This window comes from Larus michahellis, chromosome 1, assembly GCF_964199755.1.
Source record: "Larus michahellis chromosome 1, bLarMic1.1, whole genome shotgun sequence".
Taxonomy (NCBI): Eukaryota; Metazoa; Chordata; class Aves; order Charadriiformes; family Laridae; genus Larus; species Larus michahellis.
Genome location: NC_133896.1, coordinates 73,671,621 through 73,693,089, shown reverse-complemented (window position 1 = coordinate 73,693,089; position 21,469 = coordinate 73,671,621). Strand labels below are relative to the sequence as shown.

Sequence of the window (21,469 nt, the reverse complement as noted above, 5' to 3'; positions counted from 1 at the left end):
ATAGCTGCTAGGTAATAAAGAGACTACTTATTCTAGCTCTCTGTTGTTTTGTCATCTTGGCACAATAAATACAACCTATTTTAAAACATGAGCAACCTTCAAAGGACATCTTCAAATGACAGCAACAAAGGGGCTATTACCGAAAGCTGGAGATGCTATTCTGTAACAAGGCAGGTCGTCTTAAACGACATTTTATCTATTTTATAACTAGTATCACAAAATGAACTACAAGTAGGATTTAAAGCTTTAAAAAAGCCACCCTAGATGGAACCTTAAAACAAGCAACAATAATGTTAACTTATCTAACACAGTCCTTGAAAGAAACATATAGCATTTTACACACAAAAAAAAATTATCTCTCAAACACACACAGACAGATGGTCACAGACAAGACTGCCGCTTTCTTGTTGGCTGCCACGCAGACTATCTACCTCACTGCACAACTGCAGAAATGGGATGGCATTATTTGGCACAAAATGATACTGCCTCTGTATTTCCTACTCATTGTTTACACTCCACAGGCTTTTACTTGTTACGTTCACAGAACCTCTGCATTCATTATTTCTATGCTCTCACAACTGTTTATTTTGTTTGGACACAAACTAGCCAGCTAAGCCTCTCTAAACTTCTGGATACAAGGAACCTTTCCTACAGTGCTTTTTGGAGACCACATTAAGACAGACAGAAAATTCAAAACTTACAAAAACCACTGAAAATATTAGTGCAAAACAAACTGCACTGTCTAACAGAATCCAAAGTACAAACTGAACCATAAAAAAAAAAAAAAAAAAACAAAAAAACACCCCAGACCTATAGTATTTCCTTATAAGAAACGTGGGACATTGAGGAACTTCAGTCTTAGTACTTCGAAGGAGAAGCTCTTTTGCCTAATTCAGCTCAAATAATAATCTTATCCATTAACATTTAACCAGAGTTATTCCTATAATCCTGTTATGGCCAGTTAGAACTAGTGTTATCTGCCATTTTCCTACGACACTGTCTGTAGACATTTTACAAGGACGTGTTCACCTGTAATTACGTAGTAGTTAGAAGGTGTCCTTTCAACTACAATCATTCTAGTTTTGTTCTAACAATAATAGATAATTTTGAGCCAGGTAAGGAGTTCTACAACTATATCTTTGCAACCACACAGTGACACATCATAAGGCTGAAAAAACTCATTGTAATCCATGAAGGAAATTATATCAAGATAACAGTTTTAGTCAAGCCCTGTATTTTGAAATCAAGAAGAGTTATGTGCAAGAATAACAATTTTCTGCAAGATCAAGGTTCTCTCTCTTACGTACTATCAATTCAAAACCAAACTGCAGTGGTGCAATAAGCAACAGCTTTATTGGAACATTTATGCAGTGAAAAGACTATGATGGCTTTCACCCCTTTAGACAAATTTCAGGGACACTTTTAAATCAATATGAACAGCTGGAACAGCATTACTTACTATTAGGCAAAGAATTCTAAACCAAAGATTTTAAATCTCAAGTTCATTAATTTATGAATCTCTAACAGAACATGGGAATACTATTCCATACTCACTGACAGCGACCACCCTTTGCTCAATTACATAAATATCTACTCAGATCTCTCCAAAAGAAAATAATACGTGGTCCCAAATAATATTTTTTTTTATTAATATAAGGGTGCATCTGCTTCAAACAAGAATATTCAAACACCACTCACATTAACCATAAAGACCATTTAGAATATTCACTCCTCTGGAAAGGCTGCAGAAAAGTAGAGTAAAATATTACTGGAAAACATCGCACCCCTCACTCTGTTCAGGAAAGCCTCTGACAACTGCCTTAACCTCCCATTGTCACATCAACACCCACTGATGTACAATAAGTTAACCCAGAAATTCTCCAAGTAAAGGCGAGAGGTCAAGCTTAAAAGTGTCGGGTTTCTACTAGTTTTCTATTAGTTCTGAAGCCACATCAGACAGGAACAAAAACATTCTGACGTTTTCTACTGTGTTATAACAAGTGTGCCACATTTACACCACAGACAGCAGTACGAAGTGTAATTTGTACATTCATTGTATGTTTGTATTTCTGTGAAACAAAAGCATTTAGTTACAGAACAAAAACATACTCAAGCTTTCCTCTTGCATTTCCTTACATACAAAGCTAGCATTCTGGAGAATTTCACCCTCCAACCGCAAGTCTGGATATCACACAAGGAGGTCAGGAGACCTTTAGGAATTTTATTAACAAACTTTTCTCCTTCCACGTTTCTGACTACTGGAACTGAAGAATCACTGCTGAAGCAGCTTCCTGAATGGGGAGTTTACAAAATGTAATTATGTGAGATCACTCTATGTGTTAGTGCTATGAAACAGTCATATGTAAAAACAGTCTCTACTCAACAAGTTCCTTGCACTTCCTAAGGAACCTTTCTTCTCTGTATTTAACCTCAGGGAGAAGCTTTAAAAAAAAATCTTCTGGATCCAGGATTCCTTTCATGTTTTTGTATTCATATTACATCTTTAACACCCTTTTTCAGAGACAGCACCAGAGTATTTGTTCCACTGCATTATGTGCCCACCTTTCTATGAATTTGTGCTCTTCTCTGTACTTTTATTTGCAGATTCATCTTGATCATCACCTTTTCCTAATTTTACAAGCATGTAAACAATTTTGTCATGGAACTATATGCAATTCTCCAGATGTTTAAGTAGCTCCTTTTCCATTCATCAAATAAACTCAGTCTTTACTTCCACGTTTGATTTTCAAACATCTTCAAATGTCTCATACTTCACCACCATCAGATGGCCTTATTGTATCTTACACACTTAGTTAAACAAGCCTCCCTGCCATTGGCAAAAAAAAAAAAAAAAAAAAGAATTCTTCTATGCTACACAGGTTACCAGCAAGCTTAAATGAAGCCTGAACATTTTCAAAAAGGAAAATAATTTTAGCCTACTTATGATTGTGATTACATTTTTTCTAATGTGAATATAATGTAAAGATGTAGTATTGTTTTCCTTAAGCTGTATAAATCCCTGCTCTCCTTCAGACCATTTATTAGCCAGCAATGACAGAGCTGGCAATAAAGCCCTAAAAGGGGGAGATGAACAGAAATCTTCTCCTTTGGTTTCTCAATGATAACAGATCTGCAGAGCATACTCATTACTCCAGTCCAAGACAGAGTTAACTTGTATGTAATCTGCAACTCTACTAGCCATCACACATCATATGTAATGACTGATCTACTCTCTTCCTCCCATCTTCTTCGTTCAGCAATACACCTACCACTGCAAAAGCAGCGTACTTCCAGGAATATAAGCATAACCCGCTCAGTCCCTAACTGGTAGGATTAATCAAGACTGTTCCTACAGAGCTGCTGACGCATGTCAAGGCAACAAAAGTACAGACAGTTCTCAGTGAGGTATTAACTCTAAAATTACTGTTTGGTTTAGACCTCTATTCCAAAATTTTTGTGTAACAACCACCTCCAGACATAAAATGCATATATATATATATGGATATATCTATATGCATTTTCCTCCTCTTTCCTGTTATCTTGAAAAAGTTTAGGCTACTGTTTTGGTTATTCTGTCAAGAAATTAATTTGTCACTTCCCCTTAGCTTCCTAGGCTTACATTTCTGGATTACTTTCTAGCCTACCTCAACGCATGTATTTAGTGTCTGTACATACCTCATTTACACCATTATTCTAATACAATTCTAATTCTAATACAATTCTAATTCTAATACAATTATTCTAATAAAATTCTTCCATGGTAATATCCTACTAAACACTATCTTGAAGAAGCAACAATTAATTCAAACTTTTCAAGGTAGCATACAAGATGAAAAATTTTGACACATTTTTAACACCTTGGATCAGACTATGCTATACCAGTAATAGATCTGATAATTTCATAATATTATTTTCATACGGTAAGTAAAATTCATTTTAAAAGATCATCACTTTAGAACAAGCAAGTAAAACCATCAAAACCAGAAAACCTCATAGTTATAGTATCACAGGACACTTACTGTAGCGAGGAACAAGGATACAAAAATGAGCTAGCAGTTCTAGGCACTAGCTGTTATTGAACTATTTGTAAAATAAAAAATGTATACAGATAATTTAAACTGAGCATGACACAGCTGCACTGCAACAGTGAAGTACCAAGAAGGAAAGATTGTTTCCAGGGGAAAACAAACCCCCAGAGGTCAGCTTTATACCTTTTTACTGTGCCAGCTTTAAAAAACATCGAAGTTTGGCAAGGTCGGCTGGCTTAGATATTACATGCAGAGAAGTTCTGCCCGCCTTTCTTCCAAAGCACGCGACATTTCCAGAGAGGAAGGGGCAGAACGAGGGAGGGGGTGGGAAGTCCTTACTTCTCTCCCTAACACAGAATCACAGAATGGTAGGGCTGGAAGGGACCTCTGGAGATCATCTAGTCCAACCCCCCTGCCAGAGCAGGGTCACCTAGAGCAGGTTGCACAGGAATGCGTCCAGGCGGGTTCTGAATGTCCCCAGAAACGGAGACCCCACCACCTCTCTGGGCAGCCTGTTCCAGTGCTCTGCCACCCTCAAAGGAAAGAAGTTCCTCCTCATGTCTAGGTGGAACTTCCTACGTTCTTCCTATGTTTTAACAGACCAGAGTACTCTGTGTAGCTTTTATCTATCAACTCATCCGTTCTCTCTGCAGCTTTACAAAGGAGTTACACACTTTGATCCCTGAAGCTGCATAAAAAAAATAGAATATTGGGGCTTTTTTCAAGTTAAGTGTAAAAGTGATTAAAAAGTTCAAATAATTATGCTCTAAGTCCTGAAAGCTGATTGCATTTTACAATACCAGACTTATGAACCAAGAGATCCCAGACTACATACTACCCTTCTCTTCAAAGAGATAGTCCTCTTCATCTGTTTTGCATTCTCTTGGACAACTTTTATATCTATTAGTTAGAAGAAACACATTCACCAGTCTCCTGAAATTAACAGAAGTACAGCCATCCTTGAAGAAAGTGCAAGCTCATGCAAAACAAAACTAACCAACAGCGTCGTCCCCCCCCAAAAAAAAAAAAAAAATCAAACCAACCAACAAAAAAAATTACTAAAAAAAAAAATAAAAAAAAAAGAATTCACACCTGACTTGATCCCAACTGTATAAATAAGAATTCACTCTCTTTCCCTAAATTTCTTGCTTCATGGACACTAAGCTGAAAGCTACTACAAACCAATCATTAGAACAGTCAGCTTTCCAGATTGATATTAAATTATCCTCAGCAAGACTATTTTATACTAAAACAATGTTTTGCAATTTTAAAGAAATCCTTTAACAACATTAAAACAAGACACTTAGGCATTTGATGATTAAATAGATTTAAATTTGAAGCATTAACCTAAATATCCTACAGCATTTCTAAGAACTTCACTGAGCTGCCATAATTTCTGTCAGCATATGTAGTACTGAATGACTAGTAAAATACCTGAATTGAAACTATTCCAGTCTAGCAGTTTGTATGATCTTGTGTTACCCATAATTCCGACAAAGGCTGAGTTCAAAACAGCAAATTAGTAGATCAGTTATAGGAGCAGAATAGTGAAAAAAAACTACCAACAAGAACACAATTGACAACACCACTCCACAGGAACTGGAAAGACACAGACAGCAGAGTTAATAAGAGGCTGAAATAGAAAGGGAAAAAAGGAGCATGCTATAGCAATCTAGCACTAGGCGTGATCAAAGTGTACAGTATATAGCAATTATTGTCTTATTGATAAGTTCTCAATACACATTCAAATGTTCTTTCCTCTTCTACATTTTCCTGTTTATTCATTTGCCAGTTCGTTTCCTTTAATCTTTTACAGAATTGACTCAAATGCTTAGTATGATCATCACTATATCAGAAAATTTTTCTCTACTTCTTCACCTTCCCTCCAATAGACATGTGCCTTCATTCCCCCTTTTGTCTTCATTGTTTTGCAATATACTGAGTTCAAAGTATCATGCATCTTACATTCACTTGTCAGGAGCAATCCACAAGTCCCATAAAAACACTGCAATGAACCACTTAGTTGTGCAAATATGCACAACTTCTCTTCTCTCATATCGTATCCTGCCTTCAGTCAGTTGGTAAAAACAGAGGAGTGCATAATGCAAGAAATTACTTTTTAAAACTTCTGAGCAAAATTGATTTATTTTTTCATTTTGTCTTAACTAAATTTATCACACAGTAAATTTTGCACCTACATGACCCGTATCAGAAATCTGTTGAAAATACAGAAGCCTAAGACAGCTCTGTGACAAAGAAAGGGAGGACTCACATATAAACTATACTTTTGACATTTCTCAATCTTCTTCCACTGTGTAAATAAATCTTAAAAATAGGGGGAAAAGAATAATATTGTGCACTCATATGCCTTAAAAAAAATTCCTTAAAGTCGGGGGGTGTAATCCAAATTAAGTCTCAGATTTTATTTCATGTTGTCAGTTTACTGAATCTTTAGATCAGCGACAATCTACCTGCTTGCAGAATTACTCGCCTTTAGCCACAGGAAGAAGAAAGACAAGGAAGAAAGATTATTTTTTTCTTTAAATTGCTTTTAAAGATGCATTTCCACAAACTTTGCTTTATTACTCCTGACTAGTGCATGCAAAACCAATACAGGTGCTATTTTTTACTCTCCTTTCCATTTTCAAGCGTGCTGTTAACTCCAGCTTTTTACAGAGTATTCCTCAGCTTGTCTCAGTGAATATAACAACAAAATCTCCAGAGCCACTTAATTCTGATGTCAGAACTAGGACATGCAAAATACACATGTTCCAGCAGTGGGGTTCCCAGATAAATATTAAATAAAAATCTTAAAGTACTGTTCAGAATATGTTTTTAATAACAGAAAAAAAGCTGTAAAGGTTTTATCAAAAGAGGTTAAAAACATGTATTGAGCTAAATTGTAGTCATTAGTCCTTAAGGATATCAAGGAGCTGTAAATTAGAAGACATTCATAATTAAAATCAAGTATTTCATCTTATTTTTGTTTGAATGGAAAACTTGCATCAAGTTTTAATATTAAGAAGTGGTGAAGAAATAACTAAAAACTCAATAATCCAAAGACAGTTTTTAGTGCAAAGTTATTGGATTCAAAGTACTTTATTATTTCATTAACTTGCTGAAAAGTTTCTCACTAAAAACATACCCTCTGAATAGCTATTATTTCTGAAAAATATTGCTTTTAATATACATTGTTAGAATATATTTCTATCTATTCAAATACTATCTATTCAAATACTGGTATGTTGTAAAGTTATAAAGATTATAAGTACATGATCATTATGACTGGACTTGGGAAAGGAAGTTGTTCTTGTGTTAACATACCAGGATTGTGAATGCGATCCAGGAGTTTCACAGACCGTGCACTGACAACACCGCCAACGTGGACAAGAAAGCCTGGTGGAAAGGTCGTCAACGTAAAAAATGGAAATTCCTGTTATGATTAAAAACAAACATCAAATGACTGCTTACCAACCACTGCTGATTGCCAATAAACATGCAGTGAATTGCTAATTTCCCTGAAACACAAGCAAAGCAGTTACATTAGGCCAAACATGTCCTTCAAGCTTACTAAGCACTACGTAACCATACCTCTTCACGTACCCATAGTATAACAAAAGAAGAGGTGTTACACAATGTAAGAATACTTTTCCCCCATAGAGTTGTATTTCAGCACAGTATCAATAAATAATCAAAACTTTACACATTTCTGTTAACAAAGGCTCTACTGGTCCACTTTGAGGATAGCAGCTAAACAACATAATTCTACTTTCATTAGGTGACAGGAAAAAAATGAACATTTTTCTCCATTTTTAAGGTCGTCTTGTTACAACTGACTGCAGTTTGATCCTGAAGCACAGGGTAAAACAAACTGTAGTCTTGCAAGAATGATGAACGTCTTTTACAGGAAAACATAGCTAAAAAATATTAACTGACTTGTTTGCCCGTGTCGTAAGCTCTAAACGTAACAAGCAAATATCCATCTTCTACAATACAGTACAAGTCTTTGAAATACAATTCTAAGTTCCTATATGGAAACTCAATTCCAATTCATATGCATGAATTAATTTTAATTATGAATTAGTAAAAACTAAGAATTTGTAAGTTTCAGCAACTACTCAAAAAACATAGTTCATACAAGAGGCAAAGTAAGTGACAACTGTAATTTTTCATGACACACGTGATGAAATAAAACAGTCATATTCAAAGGAGGTGAGCCCAAAACTGGAAGATTTTATTTTCCACAGAGACATTCTATGGAATGTCTAATATACAGGCGATAGCACACTTATGGGGGAAAGGCAACAGATTTACGTTCAGCAATTCTAAATGCAGAGAGGCAAAAAAAGAAAAGAAAAATCATGCAGTCATGGTTTGTATAGTCATGATGATTAAATGGAAAAAATAAACACCATAATCTTATATGAGAGAAAGTACAGTATAGATTCCTTTCTCACATACTGGAAGCACTAGCAACTGTACAGTTCAACTGAGCTTCTACCTAAACAGTGTACATGCTGCAGATTAAATGAGGATCGTGGTTCTTCCAGCAATACATGGCATGAAGAGTCCTCTTAAACTAAAGCCCAATGCAGATTTAAAAAGTAACACTTCAGAATTCTTAGCACCTTTCTTATAAGAACTCTTACAACTTTTAAAAGGTCCTACAAACTTCAAGTTTTCTGCGTTTTTGTTTAGCCTAGACTTTCAAAAGTAAGAGGCAAACTTTGAAATCAGCAACCGTAGTATCAACAACCAGAAGAAAAAAACCAAAACCAACCCCCAAAACCTGCAGTTGTGCCTTATAATGCAGTTAAAAAGCAGGAAGGCTTCACCATAGGACTCTGCAAACTTGCTTGACTAACCTGTCTTCAGGAGCACCGCTAGATCCCTAGAGAGGGCTACAAAAAGATTCCCCCAGAAAGTTTTAACAGATCACAAGGTGCTCTGCAGGTTATCAAAATAGTCAGAAAGCTCTGACTACAACACAGTCTGAACTCCTTTTCTGTACGTTTCTCATGCCAAAAAAATAGAAAAAAATGTAGTACATCAATACTTTGTTATAATCCTCCTTCACTGTGGGGTTCTGCAATATCAACTGCGCAGTGATGCACAAGTATACTGATAGTATTTATCCCTGTGTAATTCCATGACACTCGTTCTGCGTAATTTAAATTTGTATATATAATATACACATTTGCTCGGTCCCTTGAATGTAGTTAATGACATTAAAAATAAGGAATTCCCCATAACTACAGAATCAATAAAACAGTCTACTGCATATGCCACCTGTATGAAATTCCATTAAGCCTATACTACATTTATATTTTATACATACATATATATACTCACACTTAAATTGTGCTAAAGCAGTATGTAGTAAACAAAGTGAACAATACTTCATGCTCTAAAACATAAGCAAATGTGATGCTTTTTAATCTATGTGGAGATTCATCTTTTGTTCACTTTCATAAGGCTGTGTACTGCAAGTAATTACAACGTGTTCAGACTTGCAGTTTGCCTGATTCCCTACACCAAAAACCAGGAATAAAACTTTAGTAACATGGTTTTATCACAATCAATATATTGACACTTGCAAGCGTCTATTATGATACATGCTAAAATTAGACTTATGTCTTACCAGTTAATTTCAGCCAAAGACAAATCTGGGTAACTGACTCACTGAACCCTTCTGACATGCTCCTTCTCCATTAACAATGTCTCATTCATTCTGATGCAGATAGAATTTCATCCCTTTGTATGATGGGCTTTCCCCTCCTCCCCCCATTTTTTTTTTTCTTTTTTGAGCTCATTTAGAGGTTTAGGGGGTTTTATTACTATATTACTCAAATACAAGTTCCAGCCTCAATTACATGTGGTCATCCGCAATATTTCAAAATTATAAAGCTATACTTATTGCATGGAAAACAGAGATTCCATAAGAACCAGATGCAGCATTTCCATATTACAAGTCTCCCCTATTACTGCAACTTGCAAAGGACTATCTTGACATCAAGGTGATGTAAGCACAGAGTATTCCCACGTGTGAGAAGACACGATGATCTTAAAATTTCCAAGCTACAACTGAAGACGGTCAATCATTATACCGTTACTAATTCACCATGCCATTTCACAGTCATTGACTGCACAGACCATGAAAGAACCGTCACTGGTTTAATCCTTGAAACTACATATGAGATTTTATAATTGGCATTTGGGGAAAGTTTGATAAGGCTACAATAAAATCCTTATAAATATTTGTTTAATACAATATTTAAAAATGTTTGTGTATACGCGTACATGTATTGCTAGTATGCTTTTCTAACTACATTTCATATAAAGACACACAAAACAATGAAAAAGCACATGGAACAAGGCTACACACACGTATCATTTGGTGTTAGTGCCAGCTGAAGCAGTTCTCAGATTCCCTTCCAGCCATTCACTCATTCCCATCATTGTACCGCTCCCTCAGCTAATACTCATAATGCTCAGGTATGTTCATAGAGCTTTTTGCATTGAATCAGAGGAGGGAACTGGTCCACATTAAAATACTGCTAATTTCCTGGTTGAATTATTTTTATTCTAAGCACTGTTACTGTGCTACCATCTCATAAGGCGGTCAAAACATCTTACAATTTTTCTTCAACCGAACTGAGGGGATGGGCTAGATAGCAACAAGAAGTTGCTGGAAAGAAAAGTTGCTTAAGTCAGGCAAAAGAATCACGCAGAGAACTGCACTCTAACACAACAGTTATCTAGCAGTGCTCTTCAGAGATGAAGATCAACAGATCTCCACTTTGAAAAGGCAGCAGTAAAAATCTCTCAAGCACTTGCAGAATGCAAACGTGGAGGAATAAAACAGCATTTATCCAAGTTGAGGTCAGTAGAAATACAAAATACCACCAAGAGCAGCATTTGGCCATTTCTACAAAAACATAGACTAATTTTTTATGAGTAAAGTAAGCTCAAATTTTCCCACTGCTGGAAATACAGCATACACATGTATAGATAAGAGTATACACAAAGATATCCGGGCTATAGTTACACTTGCTACCAACAGGCATGCTGCGGATTGCTAAAAATGTATTAATGTAGAACATAACATGTATGTGAGTTTTCCCACAGCTGGTGTATTTTCCTGGAAGAAATCGAGTAACATTACCCTTCCAACAAAATCTGTTCTGGTTTGCAATTAGGGTTATTTGAGTAACACATTAAACATACATTTGATTTTTTTAAAAAAAAAAAAAAAAAAAAAAAGCTGTGGAGGCATCCAGTTAAATGAACTGGTTTTAATATGCCTTAGCATTACCATATACCCAAGTAAACTGGACTAAGACCCGAAAGAACTTACTATATATATAATAAACGTGGAAATATATTATAGATATCGAATTTGCTCTTTGTTTTCCCAAATAAGCACTACGCTAAATAATCCAGAGATTAGAGTAACTAGAGTGCACTATTTACGTGTGCAATATTAAAACAGACAAAATAAATTGTAAATGTTCATTTGAGTTAAGTAACTCAACCTTAAGGCAACCAAAAGAGATAACCACAGCAAAAACACATCCAGTATGACATTGTCAGACAGTACGAACATTTTTTTTGTATCAATTAACTGTCCACATGCTTTGCTACATCTTCATTAACAACAAAATCAGCATGTTTTACAGACATTTTTTTCCAGTAGACAATATACAGGCCTTATCCAAACAATGTGCAAATAATTCAATCTCTAAAAATACATTAAGTGCTCTTAATTTACATTTTTAATTGTTTTTAAAAGCTTCCTAAACAAAGAACAGATAGCCATGAAATGTCTGAACTGCTAGCAAAATCAAAGGTAAACAGAGAAAAGGTTCTTTTTAAAGCACTTTTTTCAAACTGAAACATTAAAAGCAAAAAGCCATGGATTTGTATTTAAAGAGAAATTAAAATTTTAACTTATACGTATCAACATGCAAAATACTAAGGAAAATATGCCAATCTGATAAATGATTTTAAAAATAACAGAACAAATAAAAAAAAATCCTACATAAACAAGATTACAAAGAAATCTGCAAAATCTCACAAAAAAGAAAATGAAAATACTTCAAATAATTGTTTAGAAATCCTTAATACAAGAAAAAAGGGCTACAAAGCGTCACACAATGTTTTGGAACATACCCGCCTTCTACAGAACCTATGAGGCGATCCTCCCTTAGCAACGGATAACACAAAAAATGAGAAGAGAATCATCCACTTACTCAAAATAGCAGCTATTCACTTATATTTCACAGTTGTAGCCAATTTTGTTTTCAACAAACGTATATGGTTCTAAGCAAGTAGTTCAGGTAGACAGAAATAGTTAATTAAACTAGAATTTATTTCTAAATAGGTAAACGTTCACATTTCTTCCTTCAAGACACCTCACTGATAACATTTTGACAAAAGCAGTACATAATCTATTAAAAAAAAGTGGCAAGGACTCATTCCAAAATTTAAACAAAGAATTTAAAACACTGTTTTTATTATACAGCCTATTCAGCATAACAATAAACAGCATTTTGGGTCCTACAGAGGTTCTCCAAAAAGCTGTAAATCTATAAAGCCCCTTTATTGCTTGGGAAGTGAGTTAGGTTTAAGTCACCATTTTCTAAAGGCTACATGCACACCACTTCATGTAGTGGAACGAAAGCTAAATTATGCATCAATTCCATTTTTCAAACTGGAAGTTTTGCCATTATGAATGGGATTTTCACCTTGTTTATAGCCATTCCAATGTTTCTGAATTTGCCTTCTTTAAAAACTTCACTAAACAAATGATGGTAAAGTATTAAACTTACACAGAGACTTACAGAGAATAAATAGAAGTAATTTTTGCTACAACTCTTTCTTATAACACCAACTGTAATCACTTGAGTGCTGTGCCCATTACAGTTATTTGTTCCACTTTTCTAACACTTTAGTAATACATAAAAATTTAAATAATTTGTGTATAAAAGGGCTATTAAATGTGCAACATTTGCAGTAAGTTTTCCGACCTAAAAATTACACTTATTTTTAAACAGAAAGTAACAGGAATCATTTAACTTACTACAAGCTAAATTCACTTCAGTAGATCAGAAATATAAGCAGAAAATGCCTTACCCTTTGTTCCAGAGCTGACTGAGTCTGTTGTCTTAAGAGAGTTTTAAATGGCCCCCCTTCTTTTCCAGCACTCCCACTGCCCATTCCTGAAGAGTATCGGTACAAATGACATTCAAAGAAACATATATTATAATTTGTAATCAAGCTTTTATTTAAAAAATATATAAAATAGTCACTGAAAACAGTCAAATTATCCCCATAATACTGAGCATCACAGTTTAATTTGGGGTTGGGGGGGTGTGTTTTGGGGTTTGGTTTTCACCTGATTCGTAGTGGGTTTTTAGCATTTTGACAAAATGCCCCTGATCTAGGATCCCTCTCTTCTGTCAACCTGAATTAAAAAAAACCAACCTTCAAAATACAAAGACTTCAAGATCTGGGCTTGAAATTCTTTACTATAACTTTTTTTTTTTCTTGTTACTATTGGGAGTTTTGACTATGATTTCAATATAGATCTACCTTCTCTGCTTTTCACAGAAGGTTTCTACATAATCAGATTTTCAGCCCTTATCAAAAAGGGCTACAAAGTCACCATTAATTCCACATTGTTGAACAATGCCTCTCAGCCGAATTACTCTATAGTCAAGTATCTCTCTCTCCTGTCATTATCATTTAAAAAAAAAAAGTAATAAAAAACCATCTTTCTGAGAGTTTCAGAGTAACTAAATCACCTTTCCTAACGACTGGGAGAAGACCGTACACATAATTACAGTAGTAGCTATATAATGCAAGATTGGGACCAAAAAGAAAATTGCAAAGGCAATGCACATCCTTTGATTTGAAATATAAACTCTGAAAAATATTACCAATTAATTTTATTTTCTTTAATATCTATGCAATGAAATATTCACTTATCTGATTCATTCAAATACACTAAAGACTACTGCTCAGCATTTAAAACTGCCACACTTATTTGATTACTATATTTGCACACATAACCTGCAGATTAACTGTAAATGACAATAAGAAATAAATTCCAATTTTGCATAATATGGGTAATTCTCTCTTTCCTTCTTTCATATATTTTACTCCCTGCCCTATCACCCAGCACAGGAACTTTTCAGAAGAGACAGAAAGTTTAACAGATATACTAATATCTTTGCTATTAACTAGCTGTTATCAAGGAACTGAGTGTGTTGAGATGCAGGTTACATGTATGACAGTAAGCTATTTGCTCTACAGTTAGAAATCACAGAAGTAAAAAATAAACACATACCAAGATTGTGTTTTTCCTAAAGTAAACACAATGCTGGTGAATCAGATTTTCTTGGCAATATTTCATGCCTAAAAACATACTATCGTTGATATTTCTTCTATCTAAAACCATCAGTGCTAACTTGACAGAGCAAAAATAAACACTTAAGTTGTATAGGAAAGCACAGGATAAAGAACAAAAAGAAGTGTCAGGAGCAGGATGAAATACAAACACCACAGTGCAAACAGTTATGAATGAAGCAAAGATTTTCTTTTACAGAATTTATAACTACTTTAACGTAACAATTCCTTGCTAGTTTCCTTTTTCTTCCGATCAAGCATCTAATAAACATGAATGAGATTGTACATATACATCAAAGTGCAGTTATTTGTTTTAAACAAAGACTGGGAGATCTGGAAATAAGATCAGAATTACTAATGTACATTAATTAATTCCTAACATTTTCAAAAATTACTAGGCTATCGTTACCATACAATTATATATAAAAATACTATCGTTTTTAATGAATATTTTTAGCTGTTCTTGGATAAGGAAACAAAAGTATTAGTATCTGTATAGTCCCATTAAGCAAGATTAAATTGCTTTTACTATTTGGCATTGATTCTAAACATCATTGTCAGGGACTATACAATATTAAATACAGACAAACACAGTATAAATACTGAACATGAAACAAACTCAAAAAATACAAACTAATCAAAATAGTTTCTACAGAACAAAAGCAGTAATAATTATTTAATTTAAATCTATGAAAATAATGCATGTCAGTGAAATGGAAAAGGAGGCAGTAAAAATAAAAAGTTTGTACGAGTTTTGTTTAAAAGATTAAATTAAAAAGCAGAGTTGCTAGCCATCTGATAGTCATTATTTCAATAAATTATGAATGAATTAATGAGCAAGTGCTTGTTCCATGCAAAATATAGGAACAACAAAGTGAAGGGAATGAGGGGGATTCCAAAAAAAAAAAAAAACCAAAACCCAAAACAGTAAATTATTTTAGTCCAATTACCAAAGGAAATTTTGGGAGGTAAAAGGAGAAAGTTCTGCAGCATAAACTACGTATGTTTCAAATCCTTTAAGTAGTTCTGAAGCTGTTTCAAGCTTCTGGGCAGAGGTGAGAGATGGTATGAATAGTCATGTAGCCAGCAGTTTTCAGAGGCTAATTGAACAAAAACATAGGGTTATAGAAGGCTGTGTGTTAAATGCCCCCATATCAACTAACAACAACATTTTCTTAAAAGTTTGTTTAAAAGGCCATAATAGATTGATCCTACCAGAAGCAGCCAGAAGCAGCTCTTCAGTGAAAGAAACACTTTTCCTCAGAACAACTGGGCTGACATGGCTAGAGTGTAGAGGGTTAAGGCTAGACCCCGAGAGGAGGAGACAGGACTTTTTAAGATGTGGGGAATCACAAGAGAGTGTAGGGGAGCTGGGAAACAGGAAAATCCTAGGTCCCTGCGGGGAGGGTGCTGTGGAGGAAAGTAATAGAGACAAAGAGATGTAGATTCAGAAGATGACTAAAAAAACAGACGGAAGAAATCAAAATGAAGCAATTTTTTTTTGTTTTTTTCTCCAAATGAACCAGCACTTACTCCTAAGTTATTTCTCAACATACACAGAAATGGAATGACAATAAAGCTCCACAATGTGAATGAGAAGCATGTTGTCAAAAATCATGACCTGATTAACTTTATTTTGAAAATTTATTTTTTTTAAAGCCATGGTAGTCTAACATTCATTTTAAATTTTCTACATAATTTGGTAACAAACTATGGAGTAAACACTAAATATCACCGTCTTCTCACATACTTAATCTGATTACTTTAATTATTTAGGTAGAAAAAGTTATTTTCCAGAGAAGTCATGGATCTGTTTTGTGATTTATGATTTTATGATCTTGTAAAATTCTAAGTTCCCACACAGAAAAGGAGTTCCTGCCTTCTCAATTTCCTCCAAACATATACTACATCACATCAAAACGTGATTAAAATTTGTCATGTTTTTGGTCAGCTTGATATTCTGTTAGTTTGCAGTGGCATAAAATATATCACTATTCACAGAAGACATCTAACTTCAAACCAAAACAAGCGCTCTCAGCACAGAATAATTTCCCCTCACATTAAGACCAGGTATAGACAAGAACGGATAACAATCACAACTGTACTTTATAGAAGACATTAAGGTAATATTCTCCTGATTTGGACCTACTGAAAACTGAAATTTGGATCTGCTTAAGTGTCTAATCCCCTCTGTTTAGTTATTCATAATGTGAAATTGTGGTATCTGCACTCTTTTTCCAGGTTAGTCTCCATCTCAAACGCGTGACCACACTAGCTACCTGACTGAGACATGGAGAGGAATATAATGTACTGCAGAAACATCAGAAAATACTCCATTTTTCACATCAGCCAATCTGAGTAACGAGTATCTCAGATTTGATAGTTTAACATGTCGCGAGATGTTTGCATTTTTTTGATTTTTTTTTTTAAACACTAACATCACCAACTTTCACACTGAAATATTCCAACATAACAACAGTCTTAGGAAATTAGAAGAGGTCTAAACATATACAGTAAATCGTTAAAAACAACATACTGAATTTAGTATGTTATGGAAGTATCTTCTGCACATCATCAAATTTTTGGTAAAAGGTAAACAAAACAACTCAAGAGATGCTGTCCTTTTAAGCTATTAAGATTCAAAATCTAGTATGTAACACCAAGATACAGAATTTTTAAATGCAATCAGCAAATCCTCTTAAGACAAGTTTCAGTAGCAGAGTTAAAAGCTGCTAAGATGACAGTGCTCATAAGCAAAAGTGTGCTCACTGTAGCTTTAATACTAAAAAGATGGCTAAAAAATATCTTCATACACTTGAAAAATACCTAAAAATAAGAGGTACCAATTACACAATCTGTTTCAGTTCTGAATTAACTGACTAAAGATAAGACGGGCCATCCACCTACATAACAACACCAGGAACGATAAAAGGTTGCTGCTTTAAAAAACTTGACAAATTCACAGTGAGTTGCCACCTTCACAAATTCAGAACATTTACATCCATAAAGATGACCAGCTATGTTATATTTTAATCCTTTACACAGCACAATTCTTACCATGGAAAATTTGATCAAAAGAAACAGGTTTTCAAATATTCAGTAAAGCAAACATGAATTTGTGGTTCTCCTACATAATAAGTATCCAGTTACATTTGCGGGTCCTTTAAACAAGTGACTACCACAGCTATCCACAAAACAGTCATCATTTACATAAAAGGACAAAAAAAAAAAAAAGGGTGCTTTTGGTTTTTTTGTTTAAAAACAGGACAGAGAAGATAGTACTAAGAAAGACAGCTTCCTACTTGGGAACATTTTTTAACAGATATATAGGGTATAAACTGGGTAAAATATTTAATATAACTGCATTTGAACGCAACATTTAACTTATCTACTTGGAAAAATTCTTGAAAGGGGTGCTATCAAGTAAAGCTGAATCAACTACTTTAATATGCTTAAAAATTGTCTAGATTAGGTGGAGACAAGAACGTTCTGAGCTTCAAATACCACAATTTAAAACACCATTTCAAAAGCAACCAAACTGTTAGAAACAATTCTGCAAAATATTTTGTCCTATGGTAGCAAAACTAAGAGCATTGGTCAAATAATGGAGAATAAACAAAAAAATAATTCTTTGAGTTGTGCTGACAGTATTACTGACATGATTCTAACCACAGACTGAAAAATAAGGAAGGAGGAAACAAAATGTTGAAGAAATTATGACAGACCAATGGAGAAAGAAAAATGGTTTTTGAAGATTGCTGGAGTATAATTTAAGTTACTTTCAAAATGTACGTAAAGCCATTTCCATATACTAAGGAGAATAAAAAGACAGCAGCTGCTACATTTCTAGTACTGCATTTGCACAAAGGAGTTAAAGATCACAGAGAAATGTATGCAAAATACTTATAGCACAAGGCATTAGGTTTGAAGACTACATAGGTTTAGTAACACTGTCCTTAACATACTGTGGTGAGAAATGTACTCCCATGATTTGTAATATGAAATGGAGGAAATATGAAAAAGGCAATTACTTAGGACTCCCTTAATGCTCCAAAATGTTTTATTTTGACTTGAATACAGTTGTGTTACAAATGTCATTTTAATGTTATCCAGAATAGCGTAAATATAAGCAGGATTTAAATTTTCACCCTTTCAAGCCTGAGGTGTGCTATCTGAAGTCTCCAATTTCCACATCATTTTGATAACTTAAATGCCAAAAAGCAAAAAGGGGTTGAATGAAAATATAAAAAGAGAAACACAAATTAAACAAAAAGTGGGTGGAAGCGCCTTACCAGTTTTGGGTGTCAAACTCAAATCTGTGTCAGAAGAAGAGGACTGTCGACTGTAGGACTTGGAAGGTGAAAAGGAATAGGTTTGGTTTTTCAGAGGGGTGGAGGGTCCTGATGAATGAGTATTGGGATTGGGATCTTCATTGAAGGGAATCCTGCCAGAAGAAGGTGGAAACATATTCAGTAATCCTGTGCCAAAGGACCTGGCTGACAGCAGCATGATCCAAACACCAGGATGGGACTGGGGCAGGGCCAGCAGCTATTCCTTAGGTGCGAGACTGGGGATGAGGCCAGAGGCAAAGAAATGCTGGTTTTACCCATTCAGCATTCTACAGATAGATGCTGATAATCTACAATGAAACAATTAAGCCAAATGAGAGGCATGAGATGTGACAAAAAAATTATATATATGCAAAAGAAAAAATTGAAAACAGTTTATGGCTTAAAATCTGGTCAAATACACAATGCTTTGAGTTAGTTTAGTAAAGAAAAAATGATTTCAAATTATATTTGTGTTTATACATATTCATACATTTATGTATATACACACATATGCATTTTAAGGAAAAAAAAAATGTTTCCTTATCCTATAGCATCAGCAGCATGCCACAGCTAAAAACAGAGCAAAGAGGAGAATCTTTATGGGAACAACTATATTGACAAACAGTTCGCTTATGCACAGATTGACTTACCTGCTCTCTAAAACCATCTCTTCCACAAATGGCACATACCCTTCCTATAACCAGTTTAAAACCTAAATATCATACCGAAATTATGCTTGTAAGCAATTATGAACTCCAATCAAAATGTGATTTCCTCCAATGAATGTAAAATAGCGAATGTTCCCCAGATAAGCCAACTTATTTTTACTTAATTTCTTAGCAAGTAAGCACGTTAAAAAGAAATGAAGAGTGTGGCTTTGTGGAAGAGACTCTGAGGCATTTTCAAGAAACTATTGCCTTTGTTTCAGCAGCTGCACACAGAGTAGTTCTTCACTGACAACAGGTGTCTCCATGAGAAAATGAGGGAGGAAAAGATGGGTGGTACCTGCCTACACTGCCTGCCTGCCTGCACTCTGCGACCACTGTGCCTGTGGCCTGCCTCTCCCCAGCTCTTGAGTCTGAGCAGTCTCGTACCAGTGTAGATGAGAGTGGGAACAGACACAGAGAAGTTCTGAGTAAGTCGTGAGCCAGTAGCAGTGTGAATTGGGCTGTTGTGAGTCGAGCGGCATCCATGGCTTGGCGGATGAACCAGCGGAGACCTGAGAGAATTTGCAGCCAAGGTGGAAGAAAAGAAAACAATACATACAAACAGGTTGCAAAGTTATGTTATAAATGATTTCAGGGAAGTTTAGCTAGAGGAGATCTCTTACTTTAAGCAGACTCTAAGAATTTAAATTCCTAGCATGCAAGAGTCCAGATGAAATAAAAAGAGAAAAAGGAACTGCTTAAGCACTAGCTTGTGAATGCATAATTAATTCTTTGGCAACAGGGCATCAAGTTAGTAAAGCCAAAAATAAGAAGTATTAGTTGATTTTGCTGGCTTTGAGAAACATTCCCATTTTTTGGACTGAGGGACAATGATTCTGACAACATCCACCACCAAGCTGAATACAGATTCTTTAGGGGGTGGAATTTCCACATTTTGCTCCATAGCGAAAGCTAATGATTTATTTAAGAATGCTTTTTAAGTTCGTAGTTACCCGGTCCTTTTTTTTTTTTTAAAAATCACCACTGTTATTTTATGCTGCATTGTATCCAGAAGCTCTTTTGATGGCAAATTTTTAAAATTAAGACAAGTTAAACAAGCTATGGTTTGCAATAGAAACCAGTAATTTTGAGAAGTCAGAGCATACTGACGCCTGCACAACAAAAATGCCTAATTACTATTGTAATGACAGAACAGTTCAAGTTAATGAAAATGGCAAATTCAATTAATACCTCTGGAAACACAGCATAAGTAGTACACTTTTTGGTGATGTTTTTTCCTTCCAGAAATTGGATTGCTCTATCAAACACAAAATAATTAACGTATCCAAGCAACAAAGTAGTAACAATTTGAAGACGACTGCAAGTACTTTTCTATTAATTTGTATGCACGTTAAAAAATTGCATTCGAACTGTGTTTGGTGCTGCAATAGATACAATAGATACCAAGAAATTCTACCTCTCATCATAAAAAGTTTTCTTTGCGAGTACACTGTTTAACTCTACCTGTTTTGCAATAGCCCTACTTGTTTTGCAACAGTAAAAGCAAAGCGCACACAAAAAAGACGAGACTACTCCAGGATCATTCTCTAAATCACCGACAGAACTGTCTGAATTTAAATTTATCTTTTCTTATATGTTCAGCATAAATGCCCAAACCTGACTGTACTGAACTTGGAAAATCTTGAACAGAAGGTATATCATAAGAAGCCCTCACAAAAAAGTTTATCGTACAAACACAGAGTCAAGGCAGACCTAATTAGTAGTTAGGAAATTGGTGGATCACAACACAAGGATACATAATACCACTGCTATATAGATTCAAAAAAGTCATATTAAGTAAGGAACACCACTCCAGCTTCTAAAGAAATAACATAAGTAATCCAACCTAAAACATTTCAAATTTGCGGAATATAAACTGAGTTGCAGACAAATAAAACTACAGAAGAAAAACAAATTCTGGGGGAAAAAGAGAAATCACACCGGTTATGTAAAACTGAATGAGTATGAAAAGAAGAGAGATGAAACTTGTTTC

General features: G+C 34.8%; 1 protein-coding gene across 38 annotated transcripts in view; it reads right to left on the bottom strand.

The window, feature by feature from the left end:
• Positions 1 to 21,469, bottom strand: part of C2CD5 (C2 calcium dependent domain containing 5) — a 68,909-nt gene that overhangs the window by 33,535 nt on the left and 13,905 nt on the right. For 7 of the 38 annotated variants that reach the window (XM_074586500.1, XM_074586491.1, XM_074586510.1 and 4 more), the window contains 6 exons: positions 18,731 to 18,882; positions 15,654 to 15,848; positions 13,164 to 13,249; positions 12,201 to 12,233; positions 7,353 to 7,461; positions 5,463 to 5,528 (listed from right to left, as the gene is read on the bottom strand). In XM_074586500.1, coding sequence (XP_074442601.1) covers positions 5,463 to 5,528; positions 7,353 to 7,461; positions 12,201 to 12,233; positions 13,164 to 13,249; positions 15,654 to 15,848; positions 18,731 to 18,882 — 641 coding nt within the window. Of the gene's footprint in view, positions 1 to 5,462; positions 5,529 to 7,352; positions 7,462 to 12,200; positions 12,234 to 13,163; positions 13,250 to 15,653; positions 15,849 to 18,730; positions 18,883 to 19,863; positions 19,989 to 21,469 lie in introns of all 38 variants that reach the window. The other 31 variants (XM_074586731.1, XM_074586659.1, XM_074586722.1 and 28 more) reach the window with 13 other exon arrangements.